We start from the raw sequence: 22,728 nt of genomic DNA, 5'->3' as shown, positions 1-22,728 counted from the left end.
TTACTTTTATAGCCCATTTTCTTGACCAGGAAGGGCCAGCTGATGGCTAGCAAGCTGGATGTGAGTTCCCGAAGCAATTTTATCTGGCTCCTGCTGGACCTATCAGATTTTCTGTGTTCTAAAATAATGGGCTGACATCCAGGCAAATGCAGTGCTCATACTGTGAGCACTGTGCTAGTCTTGGGCGGTATCTGTGCAAATTTCTTCTATCAGCCTTGCCCCATGAAATCCACTGTAAGGCCCTTACCTCTGAAGCTGCACAACCATCAGGGACATATTTTTGAGTCATAGTAAGTTTCAGAAGGAAGGGATAGATGAGAATTGCCTTTCTACATAGCACACACACAGAGTCACTACAACAGCACTTTGTTAGTCTGGATGTAGGCCAGAAGTTTCATATTGACAATTTTTTTAAAAATTTCGTATGTAATATGCCACCTTTATTATGAAGCTGGGTATTCTGAGCTTCCACAGTGTGGCCCTCAAGATGACAGAAACTGACCATCCTTCCTTCAGATAGGCCAAAAGCATAGATTGTTTCAGGGTGGGAAATATAACAGTAACCATTTCACATTAAATTATTTATTAAACTATGACGTCTTCATACAAAAACCTTATAAATACTTCTTAAAATACAATGTCCTCCATTATTTTAGGTGTACATACAGATTAGTATAAATTTCGTTGCAAGTGAAGTTTGTAAACGTATCAGAAGAAAAAACCCTTGTTAGTTTGGTAGGTACTATTCAGTAAGGTACTAATGGTAAAAAAGGAAATTTACCCGAGAAAGAAGGGTTTGTGGGTCTTATTAGTAATGTACTCATGATTTCGTGTAAATATTATTTACTGGTAAGCAGAAATACAACCAGGACTTTCACTGCCCACACAATCAGTTTTCAGGAGTGGACATATAGATACTGAATTGTAGCAAAAAGCTCCTCCAACTTATTGAGATCAGTTCAATCTCAAGGTATTCAATCTAAATCTCTTTTAATAGATATAACCAGATCTTGTCTGAATCTATCATTGAAGCAGTTTCCATTACCAAACAGGTAAGCAGCTTTTAAAACTGAAGAGATGCTTGTCTCTTTGGTTAGTGGAAGTTACTATGACAAAAACATCAATCCAAGCTGTGCACATATGTGTGACTCTTTGTGCTTGTGTCCATTGGTTTTGTGGGGGCTATAGCTTTAGTTCTGACTTAAGTGAATCAGGATAACCTTCAACATGGTTTATTAGACAGTGGAAGAGGGGGTATTGCCAATAATGTTGATCCCAACCTTTCTATAATTCTTTAGCATATCAACCAAATGAACTAGATCACTGGTTGCCTGTTTATTGATTTATTTATTTTTAGGGCTGGACTTTATGGGACATGCCAAAAACATGAAATTTCCCAACAACAAAACAACTAATAAATTAAAACGTGAAGACCTAGAACTTGTTCTAAGCGCTCAGAATGTCAGTTCTCTTAAAACAATTTAGAATGTCAAAAGCAAGGTGTCATATTTGTAAGTGTAGTTAATTTGTACTTTTAAACAATGTGCTCATATTCAAATGAAAGTGTGACCGCTGTGATATTACAGTTTTTCACAACTACAGTCATGTGCCATTAATATGAATTTGAACTTTGCAAGAATATTTGTAACAATTCTAGTCATTATTCTTTATGCTGGTGCTGTAAATGCTTCAAGAGAACATTCTGCTCCTTCAGCAATGAATACCAAAGACACATCTGTGTTTAATTAGTACTTTTGCACCATTCATATAGAGATGAACTAAATCTGTTGACTAGAATAGAAAGTTTTTAAACATTTTAACTAGGAATTTGCTAATCAATTTGGGTTCGAATTGATTTGTACCCAAATCTAGCCTAGATTCAGGTCCAAAACAAATCATGCCAGATTCGATTTGAATTGATTCAAGATTTAGATTCCTCCTATTAATTTTCCCAGATTCCTAGCTTTCATTTTAAAAAAAAATCTAAGCTCTCGCCCTGGTAGAAGTGGAGTTGTGGTGCAAAATGTGTGGTCACTATTTTTCAAGTGTTTGGATTCTTTGGCATATAATAACTTTTCCTCAATGAATCCCTATAAGGATTCATTACACACCTTCATTTCTTCTATTCATTTTTATTGTCTTTGGACAGTGTCAACTGTCATGTGCCAACTACACCCCCCTCCCACCCACAGGGCAGTGGGGTACAACTCAGTTTATGTTCTAGGAATTTTTTCAAGTATTTAGACTCTTTGATGTCTAATAACCTCTTCTCATAATGAATCCCTTAGAAGATTCATTACTAAAGAGCCTAAACACTTCAAAAGTTTCTAAAATATAAACTGAGTACCCAGTGGCTTGTGGGTTTGGGGGTTAGTTGGCACAAGGGATGCCACTAATCCCTCCCCCCGCATAGCAATGGAGTCAAAATGAGCAGAAGAAATGAAGGCTTGTAATGAAGACACCAAAGAATCTAAACACTTCAAAAATTCCTTTAAAAATAAACCAAATATCTCAGTGTGGTGTGTGTCTGTGTGTGTGTAGTTGACATGTGGCAGTTGACAGCTGGCACTGTCCAATGACAGTCAAAATGAACTGAAGAAATGAAGGTTTGCAATGAATCCTCATAGGGATTCATTATGAGGAAAAGTTATTATACACCAAAGAATCCAAACACTTGGAAAATAGTGGCTGCACATTTTTCTCCATAACTCCACTTCTACAAGGGCTAGAGCTTAGCTCTTTTTTTTTTTTTTTTTTTTTAATGAAAGCTGGGGATTCATGTTAGGGTTATATTATAGGGTGACTTCAAATCCCCATTATTTCCTATGGTGGAAATATTCAAGATCAGTAAAAACTAAATACAATCATTAAATATCAACCAAGTGCCCCACTGGCTTGACATTTGGGTGGTAGGTAGCACCCATGAGGACCTACTCATAACCCAAATTTGGTGCCCTTAGGACCTTTATAGGTGCTCCAAATCAATATAGATCTGAATCAAATTGAATCAAATCCAAATCGAATCTGGAGGGATTCAGGGGGACAGATTCGGACACAAAACAATTCAGGGGTGATTCAGTTTGGGCACAAATTGAATAAAAAAAATTGATTCATGCACGTCCCTAATTTTAACCAGGTTTTTGTTCATTGTGTTTTCAGTTTCAAGTATAGGGGAAACCATTATCTAAGTATTGGTTTAATGAGTTTTGCCATCCCCAAACAGGTTGGTACAGATGCTAGTTAACAATCTGATCTTATGCATGTTTACTCAGTCAGAAGTATGTCCTACTTTTGAGCTCAATGAAGCTTACTACCATTGTAAAGTGTGCAAAGGATTGCAACGTTGTCAGGAAAGGTTCTCCATTCCATTTCCATAGTTATATGGAACATTTCCATAGTTATAGCTAGCAGTAAATTTATAGTAGATGTCTATCATTCTAACATGCTAACTTTTATTTACCTAGTGGAAATTAAACATGCAATACATTACACTTGATGAAAGAGAGAATTCCCCAGCCTCTACTGTACTCACCATATTGTGCATATAGCAGGATCTTTATGTGCACTGAGCACCTGTTCGGCATGGAAAACCTATACTGGGTCCCTGTGGATACAGAAAAGGAAATTTTGTGCACTTAAGAGTTGCACAATAACTGTCTGTGAACCATGGTATGAACTGAGAAAAACGACCTGTTCTGTTGGTCCTGGAGTCCTCCCTTTCCACATTTAACCATACCTATTCATTTACTACCACTTTTACCACCTGGGTCATGTACCTTCCACAAAGAAACACCTTTCGTTTAATAAGGTATCTTTGAACACATACAGAGTAATTTGCCCTCACTATGGAGTCGGCCTTCACAGCCACCCACCCACAGGATTAAGGGGTAGGGCTTTGCTTCCAGGGCAGATGGCAGAGCTTACAACTGTACTTGACTATCCATTCATTTTCACCACTATAGCTCTATCCACATGACCTAACCATAGTGAATCAACATACTGCAGGAGAAGGCCTACAGGCATTCAACTGAATGCCTCCATAGAGTCCACACACATTAATTATCTTTATTTGATTGGGAAAGGGTCCCTGATCATACAGAGAACTGTATGCACATGCAGTTATATGCACAGAGACTCCATTCACACTGTTGGCAAGTAAGTTGGAAAAGCTTACTTAAGGTGGAAGAACATAAGATTGAGCAGCTGTACATGCTTCCTGAAAATGGTTCATGTGGGTGGTGGCAATCCTGGACAGAAGACCAGCAGATGCTCATGTGGGAGAAGCAATCCTAGTTGGTCGAAATGGTCAGCTAATATCAGTAATTTTAGATTTGATCTACTGTAGGGTGGAGGAGGTCTTCTGCCAATACTTCGCAACTAGGATTGCTCCTTCTACACAATCACTTCCTGGTCCTCCAACTAAGACTTTCACTGCCCACACAATCAGTTTTCAGGAGTGGTCATAGCTACTGAATCTTAGCAAGAAGCTCCTCCAACTTATTGAGACAATGGGAAACATCTCCATCAAATCTACCATGTGTAGGTCCCACCCAAAGGAGCTACTGTTAATCATTGCTATCTGTGCTTGAATCTAGATAGAAATATGTACATGTATCAAATTGTTGCACGTAATACTAGTCATGAGCAGTACCCATGTTTCTGTAGAGACATGCCAGGTTACTGGTAGCCAGGTTACTGGTATGAAATGCATTTCTGTTCAATACTGAAATTTACTAGCCTTCATATACTTGCCCTCTGTTGGAAGTGAATCTGACCATTGCCTACATATGCTCTATTTTTCAGGTTCTAAGCATTAGAAGTCAAATGTGCAACAGTAAGTGTGCTAGCTTATTAAATGTTTCTGGACTACAGGGAAACACATTATTTGAAGTTAGTATTTTCAAATGGCTTTATCAAGACATATCACTAGAATTCTTGGAAGAGGCATTTGGTTTGCTCTTAATACAATGCTGTGAACCCATCTTTCATTTAAAGTAGAACAGTTTATTTTACTTTCTCAAACATTGGAGGAAATGTTATTTTATTGGTCACTCATTCTCTTAAGTCATGGTACCAAAAATGATCCTAATGAATCTAGATTGTTACAATCCCAAACAGGCCTTGAAGCTGATCCTGTTATATGGTAAATCAATACCCCCACCTGTGTATGATTGGAAATAAGCTGTGTTGTGGTTTTATGTACAGTTGGGACTACAGTGATGTTCCTACATGTAAAACAATAAGATAAAGTGCACAAAAGAAATTCTAAAGGAAGCTTCATTTAAGTGTAAGAAAAATAATTAGGGTAATATTTGTGGTTGTTTTTCTTGAAATCTTTTAGTGGTTCTCTTTCCAGGCCTGTCAAATATAAGGAGAAATATTTTTAGCATTTCCAGCAAAATCAGAACCAGGAATATCTTGTGCTCTCCAAGAGCGATTTGCAGTGTTTCTTGAACAAAACATCCTGACATAAGTTTTGAAGACCACTATAAAAAGAGAGACTTCCCCTGGGACAACTAAGTCATCTAACAATAACTAAGCTTAGCAGCTGAGCTTCAGAACTTTTGTAAACACTCAAGTGAGACTTGGTTTTAGAGACAGATGACAACTAGGACAATGGTAGTGAAGCTTATGACTGGGTTCTAGGCCCCTAGTGCACAAGGAGACAGGTTTCCTGACTGAGAGCAACCCTCAAGTGCCTTGACAGGGACCCTGGAACATTCCCACCATATCTTCTATGTTGTCTGGTGTCTGTAAAATCTGATAGGGAACATTGTGTGGTTCCTTTTTTGCTTGCCCAGAATAAGAAGCTGCTTTAACTTTAAAATTTATGGCACAAATGTATGCTTATACTACCCCAAAAAATTAGGACAGGTTGCCTGATGAAAATTTTCTACTTGGGGTCTTAGAAACAAGATAGAGGTGGTACATATTCAAGAGGTTTGTGGAATATAGGCCTGGAATATAGGCCTGTGTCTGATTTCATTTTATATTAAGAAATGAAATCACACCTGAACTCTGGGTGAACTGCCTGCTCTGCCTCTGGGTGAACTGCCTGCTCTGCGAAGGGAGAGGCATTCCAGCATTGCATTGTGAACTGGATACTTAAGAAAACACAAAGGGCCGGGCCTGAGCTATATCAATATGCTAAAACGCAACGGACCACCAGATAATGTCTGTGGAAAAGGCCAGGGGCTGAACTCCTCTTTTCTGTTGCAAGAAATCTATGTTAATCTTTGCCAATGATTGCTCTGCTATGCCCAAAGGGGATTCTATAGAAATTCAACATAGATAGATGCATACAAAGGAAACACCTGTAGACATTAATTCTTACTTTACTAACACTTTAACACCTTTTGGGAAGAGAAGATGCCCTTTGCAACTGAAAGATGCAGATTTGCTTTGGGCAATGCCCCCTCCTCAAGATAGCAGCTAACAGAAGATGAGATTGAGATCTCTGAACTGACCAAATATCCTGAGAGATTTTTGGTAATTAACAGACAATATTCAGAGGATAGCAGGAATAAACGCCTTTTATGATCCAGAAGACTCAAATGGACATCAAAGGATGGAACCATTATAATAAGGAGTCTCTGGACATGGCAGATTAGCAATCTTTTGCCTACAGCAAAAGCTGCTCACGAGGATCCCAGAGTTTGCTGCTAAGCCGCGGGGCAAAGCTGGAACTCTGTTCATGAGCAGGAGCTGTCTGTGACTTTTACTGCGCAGTGAGAAGTCAAGACTCTCCAGCCATGGTGTTCTGGCTCTCAGCCATGCCCTGAGCAGACTGCAAAAAGGCTCCTGTCTCCTGCCAAAGGCCTGGCTTCTTCAACTGAAAAGATCTCCGCTCTCAAGTCTCTGATCCTGGTAAATATGCTGCATTTGCAAGCCTGGAATCCTGGAATCTTTGCAAACCTTCATCCCTTCCCCTTCTTCTGCTCCCTTACCCTCGTCCCTATACTAATCCCTGATCTCCCCCAAACCATGCCAGCCCTCAGCCTTCCTCCCCCACCCCCTTTTCCATCTGTATCTGAATTGTATTAGGCTTTAGGAAGATTTAACGCACACACATATGTTAGTAAGGCACATTACACTACACTTTGAATTGGAAACATGTTTTTAATGTGGATTATTTAATCCTAATGAGCAACTTTTTATAATAAAGCCCATTGAACTTTCTGAGTGTGTCTCTATCTCTGTTTGTGCACTCAGATCCTACATGGTCACCATCTCCAAGAACCAATTCAGTTTGTGTATGATGTGACTTTGCCTCTTTCCCTCTGAGCATGTACAGAGTGCAAAACCAGGTGTAGTTCACAACACTTCATTTAAGTGTAAGAAAAATAATTAGGGTAATATTTGTGGTTGTTTTTCTTGAAATCTTTTAGTGGTTCTCTTTCCAGGCCTGTCAAATATAAGGAAAAATATTTTTAGCATTTCCAGCAAAATCAGAACCAGGAATTTCTTGTGCTCTCCAAGAGCGATTTGCAGTGTTTCTTGAACAAAACATCCTGACATAAGTTTTGAAGACCACTATAAAAAGAGAGACTTCCCCTGGGACAACTAAGTCATCTAACAATAACTAAGCTTAGCAGTTGAGCTTCAGAACTTTTGTAAACACTCAAGTGAGACTTGGTTTTAGAGACAGATGACAACTAGGACAATGGCAGTGAAGCTTATGACTGGGTTCTAGGCCCCTAGTGCACAAGGAGACAGGTTTCCTGACTGAGAGCAACCCTCAAGTGCCTTGACAGGGACCCTGGAACATTCCCACCATATCTTCTATGTTGTCTGGTGTCTGTAAAATCTGATAGGGAACATTGTGTGGTTCCTTTTTTGCTTGCCCAGAATAAGAAGCTGCTTTAACTTTAAAATTTATGGCACAAATGTATGCTTATACTACCCCCCAAAATTAGGACGGTTTGCCTGATGAAAATTTTCTACTTGGGGTCTTAGAAACAAGATAGAGGTGGTACATATTCGAGTCCTGCACACACTACTGACATGCCCTACTGAAATGAAACTTGCTATCAAGTAATGCCCTTCATCTAGAGAAGAGATCAGTACATACAGGCTGATCTATTTCTATTTTCCAGCAGCAGAAAAAATGTCAAAAGGTCCTTGCCTCCTTCAGTTTGAAAAAGCAGTTTGTAACAGCCATTTTGCATACATACAGTTTCTTGTACATATGTAAAAACATTCACTGGACCAGCATGTTTCGAATCAAGAGGGACAATTCAGTAGCATATATAACTATATAAGGGAATACAACTAGATATCAAGCTTGGTGAAGAATTTCAAACTTAGGTTTAAATGTTCAGCACATGGTCTAAATGCCTTGTTGAATTAGGGACCCAATAGCTTTACATTTGTTTTTCCTAATAACTTCCTAATTTGATTCTATTTGGACAAAGTGGAGAAGGTGCTCAATGGACTGCAAGATGAGAACTGATTATGGAAAATGAGAAGCTTTATTCCAGTAATTAAAATTACTCCATTTTTAATATATACAGCTTCACAGAAAGGAGGCCTGATGGAATCATGCAAAAGTCAATACTGAAGGTTTTTTTCCACTGACACCTACACAATATGCTTCAGGCATCTATTCCTACTGGATTTATTTCTGATTGCAAAAATGAAAACAATATTTCCAAATTAACCAAAACCAGGAATATCAGTTAGGTTATCAACAGCCTAATTCTGATCAGAGTTATTTTTAAATTAGTCCTATGGGATGTCAATGAAAATTAATGCTCTGTTCCAATGAGGTACTAACACAGTTCACAGGACAAGACTTAAGGGCCTTTGCATTGTCGTGAGGTGCTATGCTCAGAACTGGTACAGGTACAGTAGCTCACATGCTTGCACCTACATAAGTATACTAGCCCTCCCTGTGCCGAACCCCGTAGGTGTGTCAGGTCCATCATACAAGCTGTATGGAGTGTAAAATGGTTTGCCATCATGGCCTGGATCCCAAGTACAATGTGACTAGAGAACTTCCAAAGCAGTTTGTAACATGGAATGGGAGTCTTCCATTCAAGAGAAAAATTCCATCAGGCTTGCCCAAGTTCTTAGGCACACCTAAAACAAGCTATTTAGAATGCAGCATATATGTTTAGCAGGCAGAGGTTGGTAGGAATGTTGGGCAGAATCAGACAGCTTACCCTCAACAGAAAAGCACCGGATCCCTCTTCAGTGTCAAAACACGGATTGCCATCCACACAAGCACTGCGCTGGTGCAACAATGCTAACATCCAGACTAACACTGTGCCATCAGAGAGCCCTTAGAGACATATTTTTGGGAGGCACAGTGGGCTTCAGAGGGAAGGAGAGATCAGCTACAATTGCCCTTCACCCTTGCACAACAGCAAGGGTCTGGATACCAGCACAGTGCAAGTTAGGGTATTGGCCACTACAACTAAAGTCAATTTAAAGGATCAGGCAACCCAACTGTCCTTAGGATTACAGTTTAAGGAACATCTATGCCTTCTTGTTTCAATACCATTTTCCCATGAGTAGTTTCAGAGTTGCCTTCAGAAACAGCCAAGTGATGCATCATTGTTCAGTAATAGAGCACGGCCATGGAAAATATTTAACATTTGGATGATTGCTTAAGCAAAAAGTACATTCAAGATCTTGTGGGACTGCTATATGCAGATTGAACTGTTTCATCATGACAAGATACATCAGGTAATGACAATAAAAACTCATACAAGCACAAACATCTAAAAATATGCTTTAAACTTTTTTGCCAGTGCTTTTCTGACAGCAAGTTCTTTAAACAGAACTTTAATTTTTTTAAACTTTAAATTTTAAAAAAATACATTGTTCTAAAATAGCCCATTGACATGTATGCAAACTTTCTGTATCTCTACAAAAATAGATGCACAAAGAGCTACAAATATGTATTCCTGAAAGATGACTCCTAGTCATGGCTAGGTCTCTCCTGACAACCAAGGCTGTGCATTAATATAGACCATACACACAACCAAGCAAAACACTGTTAAAGGAGGTGGGAAAGAAATTAGGTTTCAGAAATTCTGCAGGCTCAGATGACACATGATATACAATGAAAAGATTTTGGGTTGTTTTTTTAAAAAAGAAATGCCTTAGGAATTAGAAATGGCCTTCCAGAGGTAAAGGCTGAATCATGACTGGTTGGCTCATCATCTGCTTAGCAGTACGTCCATTGCCACGATGAAGAAAGTTTTTTGTTTTTTTTAATGTAGTATCCCTTTCACAAGGGAAAGACTCTTAACTGGTTACTGGTAAGATCCATTTCTACTTCAGAACCATGATGTGTCCTTGCTTTTGTCCGGATGTTGTATGCCTATTTTTAAGAAAAAGGGGGGAAAGTTTAATATGCATGTACTTACAAATTCTTAAAATATTATTTCACTGGGCTTATATGCATTCAATTCTGTGTTGGCATGTAGCCCAGACTTCCTTTTATATTTTTTTCTAATTTCAACAGTTAGTCCTAGATTTAAATTATACTAATTAACATTCTCTTCCAATACCTCTTAATAAAAGTAGACTGTTATCCTTGTGCGTAATGCTGGAAATAAAGACTAGAAATGTATAATCTTTTTCAGAGATGGTTTGAAAGAGGAACCACTGCTTGAGATAAGTATGCTTATCCCACTTTTGCCTCTGGTATGAAGATTTTACTGTTTTTTATATTGTTCCAAAAATCTGCAAAGGTTGTTTGACCAGAGGAGACACAGGGACAAAAGAAATGTATATCCATCTCACACGAGATGTCTCTCAAAACACATTCAACTAATAAGCTCCCATAAACTTATTATTGCAAGCATCATAAACATAATACACACCAGAAGCTCAATGAAAAATATGGTAAGTTATACAACCCAATATTTTTAAGCCCCCACACCTTTCAACAATTAGACAGATAATCCAATAATCATAGAAGGGTTTTATCCAGGGGAAAATTGAAACATGTCATACTTAAGAATCAATCCTATATCAAACTAAAGTATTTCTATTGTATTCAAAATTGTGAAGTTCCTGCACTTAAAGGGGTGAAATGATAACTCCTGCAATGACTTACTGTTAAGTGATGTAATTATGCTTTGATTGTATTATTCCATATTAGTATACATATACTTTTACATTTTTAAGATCATCAAAGCTACGTAATGATATTGAGGGTCAAACCTGATCTACTGACTGTTTAGTTCATTCAGATGTCTTCGTACTGTGACTGAAACCTTTCTTTCAATTATTAGGACATATTTTACCATACAGAGCAATTAAAAATAAAGTTTCATCGCAGTTACCTTTTGCTGGCTGTTTTCTGCCAGAAATATTTCTGGGACTTCTGCCTGAGTCAGGGAGAAATCCTGCTAATATGGGACACAATCCACAAAGATATACTGTACAATTGCCCCTGAAGAAGAGCTCTCTTTGGCTCAAAATGTATCAGGCAAGAGGATTTATGATTGAATAAAAAATATTTGGGACCCCCCCCTTTAAAAAATTCTTTTCTTCTCCCCAAATCACAGTGCTGTCTAAAATGTCACAGCAATCTTTTCTTTTTAAGTCATGGGAATCGCTTCTCCTTGGTGGTGCTTCATGGTCTAAGATTTTCCTCTTGCACACACCACCTTAAAGGCATGCAAAATCTGCATGCCAGTTCTGTTGGTGCCAAGGCTATACGAGGCACTGATTTGATTCAATACTCACAGTTAGGTGCTCTGACACATTACACCTGCCTGCATAGCACCATGATGTATAAATGATTTTTGGTGGTCTCTGCACAGGGCTGTAACATTTAAATTGATCTTCAAAGTCAAGCATGAGAACTGCTCAGACAAAATGACCCCTACATAGCTTCCTATTAGAAAACACTTTGCCTGAATATCTAAAGCATGTCATAGTGGCTGCTTCCCTTGCCTAATGCTGTGTAAACACCCTTGCCTTTGGGTTTGTTCCATTATCCTTCTAGATCCTGTTTTTGCAGCCTTCCACCTCAGAGGTGCAGCTTGGTAATTTTGGACCCCGGATATAATGAGCTTACAGCTCCCTCCCCTTCCCCCGCAACATAAGCATTCACCACAGACCCACAGATCTGAGCCACAGTGCATTTGCAAAAAGGGGGGGGGAGGATTATGCAAGCCCCAGTGGATTCACCCAGCTTCTTGACCATTCACAAACTAATTGGGACACAATACATGTCCCTTGCTCTACATGTCAAACACAAAACCAATTTGGACATATAGTGCATTCATGGCGGGTGGGGGTTAACACCACAACACATGCGCCTTGCTTCACAGTTCTCATGCAGACTCACACACACAAAAAGCTTGGCCATACTGCCTTTTGTAAAACAAATTTAAAAAGTTGTTTATTCAGATGTAACAGTTAGTTCCATTTGCACTAGATGTGAAGTACTCTATGTATAGATAACTCTTTCTGGCAACTTTACTGCAGTAGGGAAAAATTCATTAAAAAACACAGGCTTGACCAATTTATTTGAAATAAAAATACACAAAGTCCTGCCATTTTGGACTATATGTGTGCCCAATTTCAGGACTCTAAGCCTAGCCATTTGCAAAATGTAAAGGGCTGGGCAAGGGCGCTTTGCACCACCAAAGACTCCTGAGGAAACTTAGCAGTCATGGGATAAGGAGAAAAGTACATGTGTGGATTGCTAACTGGTTGAAAGACAGGAAACAGAGGGTAGGTATAAATGGAGAGTTTTCACAATGGAGGGAAGTAAGAAGTGGGGTCCCTCATGGATCTGTACTGGGTCCGGTGCTTTTTCATTTATTCATAAATGATCTAGAAGCAGGGGAAAGCAGCGAGGTGGCCAAATTTACAGATGATCCCAAACTCTTTCAGGTAGTGAAATCCAAAATGGATTGTGAGGAGCTCTAAAAGGATCTCTCAAAACTGAGTGAGTGGGCGACGTGGCAAATGCGGTTCAATGTTGGGATCTGAGCTGTCAGTGACTGACGAGGAGAGGGATCTTGGGGTCGTGGTGGACAGCTCGTTGAAAGTTCGACTCTTTCCCCAATTCCATACTAAGGATCATTACAAAAGGGATTGAAAATAAAACTGCTAATATCATCATCAATTTTATTACATTGGCCAGCAGAAATAGAAATAACAAACATATCCAATACAACAATACTAAAACACAATAAAACAAAATACAGTCATTCATAAAAAAGTAGTTTAAAAAGCATAAAACAGCTCCCACAGTTAAGCACTTAATTGAGACCTTAACCTAATGGTAATATAAAGAAATTTTGCTGCAACTGCTAATATTATAATGCCCTTATACAAAACTATGGTGCGACCACACTTGGAGTACTGCGTACAGTTCTGGTCACCACATCTAAAAAAGGACATTGTAGAACTGGAAAAGGTGCAGAGGAGGGCAACCAAGATGATCAGGGGCCTAGAGCACCTTTCTTATGAGGCAAAGCTACAATACCTGGGGCTTTTTAGTTTAGAAAAAAGACAACTGTGGGGAGACATGATAGAGGTCTATAAAATCATACATAGTGTGGAGAAAGTGAATAGAGGAAAATTCTTCTCCCTCTCCCATAACACTAGAACCAGGGGTCATCCCATGAAACTGATTGCTGGGAAATCTAGGACCAACAAACGGAAGTACTTTTTCACACAACGCATAATCAACTTGTGGAATTCTCTGCCACAAGATGTGGTGACAGCCAACAACCTGGATGGCTTTCAGAAGGGTTTGGATAACTTCATGGAGGAGAGGTCTAGCAACAGCTACTAGTCGTAGGGCTATAGGTCACCTCTAGCCTCAAAGGCAGGATGCCTCTGAGTACCAGTTGCAGGGGAGTAACAGCAGGAGGGAAGGCATGCCCTCAACTCCTGCCTGTGGCTTCCAGTGGCATCTGGTGGGCCACTGTGCAAAATAGGATGCTGTATTAGATGGGCCTTGGGCCTGTTCTTATGTTCAAGGGGGGGATGTTTCACTTTTTATGAAGGTAAAGGGAGGGTGGAAGGATGGTCCATAGGTGGAGGCGGGCTTCAGTCCCAGAAGTTTTTGTAATTTTCTGCCATGAAACAAGCCACATTGGGGGGTTTTTGAAGTTTTTTTTTAAAGAATTCAAAGAAATAATTAAAAATCAAGGGATTGACTAATCCACCTCAAAATCAAATACAATGAGTCCTGATAACCTGTCCTACAACTGAGCTAAGTTCAGAACTCTAGGCCAAGCCATTCCAGAAATATTAAGGGGATGAAAAGGAGTATGTGGTTGTTGTTGTTTTTTTAAAAAAAAATTATTAAGGCACTGGACAGATTCCTCCACATGCAGGTAGAATGATGGTTCAGGGGCAGGGGCTCCAGTTCTAGGATTTTTTATAATATTCTGCCATGAAACAAGCCATTTTTAGGATGCTTTTGAAGTTTTTAAAAATAATAATAATATTATTATTATTTAAAATCAACGTATCAATGGTGCCAAATTTCAGAACTCCAGGCCAACCCATTCCCGAAATAAACAGGAAAGTCATGGGGCCCCTTATAAAAGTGGTCAAATAGACCTGGGCCCCAAGGTCCATGCCTAACAGCACCCCTGTTCCACCTTAGTCTTCTTGCTTCTTGGGCCATACATCTAGACACCTACTTATTAATTAACTCCAATTTTTCTTCCTCATAGTTATATCCTTGTAGATATCCTGTCATGGCCTGCTTAGGACCCTCAGTAACCCTTGGTACAGCTTGACATCTAACTCTTATAACTGTCATAGATTTATTTCTGCTCTTTCCTGAGAACCAAGAAAATCCATCTTCTCTAATCTTAAACGGAGCAGGTATCCCTGCTGTAATAATAACCAGCTGTAAACAATTATAGCTACGATGTGCTATTTTCATTCAAAGTTACTAGTGCTTTTATGTAGGGGTTTTTAAAAAGCTAGATTCAATATATTTGCCTTTAAAAATATATGTTAATAAATGTAGTTCTTTACTGAGTTCACATAAACCAATTTAACTTCTATAAATCTAAAAAAATATTGATAGCACGGCATATTTATTTGGCATTAGAAACCTGATCCTATAAATACACTGGCATACTGTGCAATGTTCTGCCTGACTTGAAATAGAGCCATATGTGCAAGAGCGCTATTGCCCAAGACTGCAAAATTGCAGATGGAGCTGTCCGATGGAGGGGCTTTGGAAATAATGGCCCCCTCTATCATGCAATGTTGCCGTACTGTGTATCTGTGCAAGTGCTCCATTCCAAGGCAGATGGAGAATTGCATGGTATGTCAGCTACTACAAGAAAGAAACAAGAAGAGCAAACAAAAAAGTCTTTGGCCTGGTTCACACCAGTTTGCCTTACTGTTCCAGTTTGCCGTACTGGAGTTAAACATAGCAGAGGTTGGAACTCCAGTATATCTGAATGAGTGAAACCGTGGTTTCACGGCAAGAACAACCTCTGATTTGCCTCACCAAACTCCAAACTGAACTTTTGGTTTGTACAAAGAGACCTCCAGTTTGGCCGCCAAAGCGTTACGTCCTACTCTGGACACCACCATAAATGGTTTTGCACCAATTTTCAAACTTTCAAAACATTTCAAAACAAATTTTCAAACTTCAATCATAGAGGCAGACTAGGGATGTGCATGAACCAGCACTTGGCCAGTTCAGCAGCAGGAGGATTACCTTTAAGGAGCAGGAAGGATGCTCACTGCTCCCCTCCACATTTTCCACATTGGCGCTGTCGCCAAAACTGCTAGTGCGGGGTGGCAGCATAGCTCCTTGCTGCGCGAGTCAGTGTCAGATCAGAAGTGGCCAGTGCATGTGCGCAAGTGCATGCGTAACGTGTACATTCCACTTCCAGTCCAATGCTGATTTGTGGCGAAGGAGATTCACTGCCGCCCTGCACCAGCATTTTTGGAGATTGCGCCAATGGGGGAAACGTGGGGTGGGGTGGGGATGAGCACCCTCCCTATTCCTTAAAAGATAACACACTCACCCCACTGAACTGGCCCAAATTCCAGCCCTCCAGGCCTGTTTGTGCACATCCCTAGCACAGACTCATCCAGGGACATGGCAGCTCTATGCTAGCAGATCTTCTCACTGGCCACCTTTCAGAGAACCAGTCCTGCCCCTCGTGTCACCTCTGCAGCTATGCAGTTGCCTGGCAACAGGGACACCACCACGCACCACCCCGGACTTGTCAGCCTGTTAAGCTGCACAGTCACTCGGGAGCATTCCCTCTTACCTCTCTGTCCCCTGCTTTCCCCACATTGTAAGCAGGAGGGACAGGACAGGCACAAAGCGCTTTTCTCCCTGGGGAGGAAGTAACAATAATGTATGCTCACAAGCACAAATACTCCAGGTGGCAAGATAAGCAGGGCACCCCATCACAGTGAGAGGGGAACATTTGGAAGTTGGGGTGCCTTGGGTTGGGTTTAAAAGGCAGCCCCAACCAGGGATTCTTGAGCAGCTAAGTTCAATTTTTTTAATACAGAAAGGTTGAGGAAGTGGGGCCCAGATCTTCCCTGGGGTGGGGGATTTTTTACTTCCTAGGTTTATTCATTAGTAGGGCCATCTGGGAGCACTAATATCAAATTTACTAGGGGGTATTCTCGGACGTGCCATCCATTATCCTATGGACCACTCTATCACAAGGGTATCAGTCACTGGGGCTCCAAATCGAGCCAGAATGCTCTATGGAGAAAAGCTGTTGGGACAGGTAACTTGGCGACTGCTTTCCGAGTCTTGGTGACTGCCGCCAAATAGCTGTCAAACAGTGCACCCTGTCAGCCTCTCCATCAATGTGGACATGTGCACCTTTTCCCACACCCTGTAATGATGACTCCGCTGGTCTGGGGCCACTAGAAACCAGGGCTCCCCTCTCACATGAATCCATGCTCTGGGATCTTACAGCACAATGGATGGATTTAAAGGTCCATCACAGATCCCAGTGTCATGCATGTATGCAAGCAAGCTCTCACAAATGGGTGGTGTGTGTGTGTGCAGTGCTCTTTTGCCATTGAGAGTTGGGTGCCCCCTGAAAGCGGAAGGAAGCTCAACCCGTGAGCATGCAGTCTTGAGGGAGACCTGGGACAGATAGCACCAGTGAATGGCCCCTCTCATGGGAGGGAGAGCCAACATGAGCAGGGGACCCCCATCACTGGGAGGAGAGCAAATGGTTTGGAGGGATGTTCCTGGCTGGGTTTAAAAGATAGCCCCAAGCAGGGATTCTGGAGCAGCCAAGTTTATTTATTTTATTTATTTATTGTTAAATTCATATACTGCCTTTCATTAAAAAAAATCCCAAGGCAGTTTACAAAAGTTTTTTTTAAAAAATACAATAAAAATAAACAATTAAAAATATTAAACTAAAAATATGAATAGTCTGATTTAAAATATATAAAATACAAACAAAAACTATATACGGATAAAACACACAGAAGCAGCAATAGAAACAATCATGTAAAGGCCCAGATAAAAAGCCAAGATTTAACAAGCTTTCTAAAAACTGTGATGGAATCTGAGGAGCGAATGGCCACTGAGAGAGCATTCCAAAGTCTGGGGGCAGCAACAGAGAAGGTCCTGCCCCACGTGCACGACAACCGAGTCTCCCTCATTGTCGGCACCTAGAGCAGAGCCCCCTCAGATGGTCCTGTCAAGCAGGCAGCAATTCTTGGGGGCAGGCGGTCCCTCAGGTATCCCGCACCCAAACCGTTAAGGGCTCTAATTTTTTTCACTAAAAGTTTGGGGAAAGTGGGCCCAGCCACTCCCCCTTTGGGGGGGGTTCACACTCCATAGGCTTACTGATGAGCAAGGCCAGTCACCAGGCTCAGTAGTGCTCCTGTCTTAGGAGAGTGCACGACTGCTTTGAAGGCACATTCGTCTGACCCATTACAACTCATGAGAAGAACCATCAAAAGGGGAGGGAAGAGAAGAAAACTGCAGACCAAAAATTCGACTGATGCCTGATGGCAAAACAATCCCTTCTCCAACGGACCACTCTCTAACGAGAGTGACAGGCCATTGGGGCTCTGTATTGAGCCAGGGTCCTGTGTGGAGGAAAGCTGTGGGTAGGAATAACCCACCCCGAATTAGTTTTTTTGCAGGACTATCAGGGTGCAGGGCTCTTTGTGGGCTGCTGGTGCCATTGCTGCCAGAAGAAGCCCTGCCATGGCATGGCAGGGCAGGGCATTTAAAGGGATTTAAAAGCTCTTTCCCTGCCAAGGGTGGGCAATGTGCTCTGGAAATGTCCAATCGTGCTCGGCACATCCCTTTCAAGATCATGGCCATTGCGGCCACTCCGCTAATGTGCCAACACTTTGCTCACAGTCTGGCTGTGGGCCCCCCTCTCCGGGAACTGGAGGTTGGTGGGCCGCAGTTTGGCAAACATCTCTGGCCCAATTTACAGTTCCAAACTGAAACCATGGGTTTGCCAACCTCCGGTTTCATGTTATGTATGAACTGGGCCTCTCTTTCTAGTTCTACAATATTACATTTAAGGACCAGTTCAGGTGTTAGTAGTCATGGTTATATCACACATTCTGTGGAGAATAAAATAGACCTTGGTATTGTGCACATTCACCAGTGTGCTTAGGAAAATGCTTATGGCCCAGAGTTATTCTGCAGTACATGCAGTTTCATCACTTCTGGAAAGAAGGTAACAGAAACCAGACAAACCATGTGTAGCTCTATATTTTCATATCTATACATATATTGTCTCCTAGATGCATTAGCAAGCATGTGCAGTCATGAGCCCAACCATACTCCCACATGCCAGGCATTACCACAATTACCATCCTTTTATCTGGTTCAGAGAAAGGCATGACATTTTCCAGTTTTGTTAGCCCAAACAATGTCAGTGTATAGAGTGCAGATGTAGCTGAACTGCTATAAAGTTCAGGACAAATCATTTTGCTCTCTTAAGCAAGTGCCATTCCATTTAATCTCAGTGGAATCTTACTCAGATTTCAACAGTGGCTGGGGCCAGTAACTAGCTGCTTTCCAATTTTTACTTCATCACAAGAAATGTGTGATGATAAATATTATAAAAAATTAATTGTTTCCTGCAGCCTTAATCCTGCCTCTTTTCAGAAGACTTCGCCAAGGGGATTAAGTCACAATGTGAACTTTCTGAATACAAAATGCAGGGGGGGGGGTTTCTCCCAGAATTTTAAAAGTACTACATTTATAGCCCTTTGCTATTAAAACTTTCTCTGCAATTGTGCAATCAGTTCATTCTAGTAGCCAAAATCTGGTGAGGGACTACTATATTTCCTGGCTTCTTTCTCTTGACTTCGCATGCACTAGCCCTTTTTGAATGCTAGTTTCTGTATTAATAAGCAACTTGATATGGGAGCATGAGAATGGAGTTCAAATAGACCATAACCAAGAAGGAAGTAATGAAAGGAACACTACAGAGGACAAGTAAGCAACCTGTTCTTCTTTGTGGTCTCTTTGCTTTCACACGTATGTGATATAACTAAGCTTTCTTACCTCAAAGTATGGTTTATCATCACCAGGTAAACAAGGAATAAAGGACAGCCCAGCTGAAGGAAACATCATAATGGAAATACATGTCCAGGGTGTAGTGCCTAACAAAATGTGGAAGGCTGGGCCCATTGGCAGAGTTTCTGGACCAGGATGTCCCTGCCAAAGAACACTGAAGCTGCTATAGCCTTTGTAGATCATACCCCAATCTGTCAGTTCCAGACATTAAGTGAGCAAGAATGAGACCCGGATCATGGATGAGATTTACTGTGAGGAGACTCTGAGCACCTCGCCAGGGCCGGAATAGCAGAGGAAGAACAGAGTCTGTTGAAAGGAAGTCATCCTTCAGATCTAAGACTGATCAAATGCGTGCAATGCTCATCTAAGGTTGAGAAAAGAAAAAGAGAAAAACAGAGAGAGAATACAGAGAGGCAGATGTCTATGTCAAATAGAAGGTGAAGAGCACCTTAGGCACAAAGAAGATATTCGATCAGAGGACAACTTTATCTTGATAAAATACTGAAGGGAAAGGCCAGACTGTACTGCTCTGAGTTCATCTACACTGTACTGCTCTGATTACACTATACTGAAGGCCGGACTGTAGTGTTCTGAGTTCAACAAAGTGATAGCGAGGAGAAAGGCGATGTTAAATGAAAGAAAGCAGAGGTTGCAAAAAGCGAATGGTTCAAATGGTTTAGACATGGGCTAGAAGAAGGGGCAACTCCCATGTGGACTGGGAGACAAGCCTCTCAAGAAATGCTCAATATGTGGGAAGAAGAGTAGGGACCTAAATGGCAGCAGGTGATGGGAGTGCGAACTGTTCCTATGAACGGGATACATTTGATGGATGAAGATAATATTTTTTTTTCAGATGTACGGTGCAATCCAGCTATGTGAGGAGATATAGAGTTTACATAGAAGTGGTTTGTGAGATGAAACAACCAATAGCCAGTCATCATGTAGGGAAAGATCATGATGTGATGAGTGAGTGAGTGAATGGCTTTTTTGATTGGAAGGTTTTAGTGGAATGCTCAATCAGGCCATAAACTGGGGTGGGGGGGTGGGTGTTTTTTTGGGCATAGAGCATCCTGTCACCAATGCATAGAGAAAAGATGGCATCCCCATCAAACAGAAGATCTTTGATGTTCAGCCAAGCTTCCTGAGCCAAGCCCCTAGAATGGAGCTATGCCTGGTGGTAGAGAGCTATTGAACCACAATGGCTTTGAGACAAAGGCCCCATTCAGAAATAACGTGAAACTTAAGGTCCACCAGACCCATGCTTCCAAGCTCCCTACCCCTGCTCTCCCATTCACATCCGGGCATTGGGAAGAGCTGCCTTTCTGCAGTCAGTGAGACTGCAGAGAGTCGGGGGAGCTGGCTGTGTGGGTTTCCTTCTTAACAGAAGGACAGCCTGCCCAGCCAATTGGGCCAGAGTGAAGGAGGAGCTTCCTCTTAGCTCCGGTTCCATGGGGCCACAACTGTGGTGCCAGCATTCAGATGTAATGCTGGCACCACAGAAATGGAGTTTGCAGTGCACAAACTCCACTCTGAACTGAAGGTTTAGATTAGAGTTTGGGGAGGGAAACCAAGAGTCCCTTTCCTGCACAAACTCCATTTTCCTGAATTCGAATGTGCAGGTTAGGAAACCGGAGGTGAAGGGATCTTGTTTTTCTGTTACGTCTTAATTCAGCAATAGCTAACCATGTGGCATAAGCTATGGATTTGTTGCGTGGCAAGATGGAAGCACATTTTGAAAGAAAAGGAGAATTGCCATCTCTCTTGGGGAAGGTGATAAAACTACATTAATGTTTCCCATAGTATTGGTATTGTGATATAAAGGTTTGGTAATTAACAATTTGCTGTATGGAGTAGAGGTATGGAGTAGTTATGGAGTAGAGTTTTTCCTCCATAGAGTCCAACTTGCAGCATTCTTGATCCTTTGGGAAGAGTGAAGTTTGCCTGTTGTGAGATTCAGCTACTTCAACAACCATGAGTTTCAAACAGGGTATCAGAAAAGGAAAGAGCTTCATAAGGAGTTGGTACATATTCAAGGCATCAGGATGTAGGTGAGACAAATGACATCTAAGATGTTTTTGGTGACAGTAGTGCTGGAACCATAAGTGCATCACTGGAACACATATATCTGTTTCAACCAGTTGACAGAAGAGGTCCTAAGGAAGGATGGAGGTGTTGAACACATAATGCATGTAATCTATTCCATGTACAGGTAGATGTCCCCCACAGGTGAAGCCTCCCTGGTTGCAACTGCATCTCCAGGCTTGGAGATTGCACTTTTGCTATGCTCAGGAGCTGCACCCCAATGTGAGCTCCTAGTCTATGTTATACATGGGGACAAGTTGCTTAGTTGGCTTACTGGTAGCCCCTAGATTTGGCTCCAAGGCCCACAAATTGGAAAGGGGATTAGATCCACACTCCCTCTTTTTGTGAGGAGCCCCTGGCTAAGCAGACTCCAGAACTAGCTACTGCTAGTGTCTGGCATTCAAGATCATTTCAGACTTGGAATGAAATCTAAACTCCCCTCTTCCTCTTGCAAGAGAGATAACACCTGTGGTAAACTAAACATTCCGGCCAGGAAGTGAAGGCAGATAAGACAGCAGACCATTACAATAGGGATGAGTCAGTGATGTAACTTTGAAGAGGTGCCCACTGAAACTCTTGATAGAACTATTGGGAAGCCCTTTCCAGAACAGGATGCTCTGGATGCACCTGCACACTCCAACTGTTTTCACAATCAGCCTTGAATACAATAGGTGATTCACACACCTTCCTACTCAGGAAGGTGGATCAGAAACAATGCATTCCAAAGAAGCCTGTATGGGCTATCCTATTCAGCAAAGTATGACAAAAGAAAAGTGTCCTCAAGGCACGTTTTGGGATATAAGTATCCCTAACTCCATGATACAGAGTGCTTCTTCATTATTATTACCCCTGGATCTCCCACTGTGAAACATCTCAGTGCCTCTCACTCAGGACCCCAACAGATTGCAAGAGAAACTCCAGCAGACCGCCTGGGTGTACCCCTCTTCAGGACAGGTGATATAGCCTCTTGCTCAGCTTCTTCAGGGCTGAACCTATCCCTTTCTCTTATTTCTGAAATCCTGACCCTCTGTCTTAAAATACCTCTCTAGTCCGCCTGGGAATTTACACTTTATTTGGAACTTTAACCTAAATGTGCCTTACATTGCTTTTATGTTAGGACCACCTAGGAAATTATATTTTTTCCAGTAAAC

General features: G+C 41.3%; 1 protein-coding gene across 2 annotated transcripts in view; it reads right to left on the bottom strand.

Annotated features, from left to right (window-relative positions):
- Nucleotides 1-8,452: 8,452 nt before the first annotated feature.
- VGLL3 (vestigial like family member 3) overlaps nt 8,453-22,728 on the bottom strand; it is a 40,912-nt gene continuing 26,636 nt past the window's right edge. For both annotated transcript variants that reach the window (XM_053312952.1, XM_053312953.1), the window contains exon 4: nt 8,453-10,330. In XM_053312952.1, the coding sequence (XP_053168927.1) occupies nt 10,287-10,330 (44 nt within the window). In that variant the 3' untranslated portion in view covers nt 8,453-10,286. The remainder of the gene's footprint in view (nt 10,331-22,728) is intronic.

Source organism: Hemicordylus capensis, chromosome 3, assembly GCF_027244095.1.
Source record: "Hemicordylus capensis ecotype Gifberg chromosome 3, rHemCap1.1.pri, whole genome shotgun sequence".
Taxonomy (NCBI): Eukaryota; Metazoa; Chordata; class Lepidosauria; order Squamata; family Cordylidae; genus Hemicordylus; species Hemicordylus capensis.
This window is presented reverse-complemented; position numbering and strand designations above follow the sequence as displayed.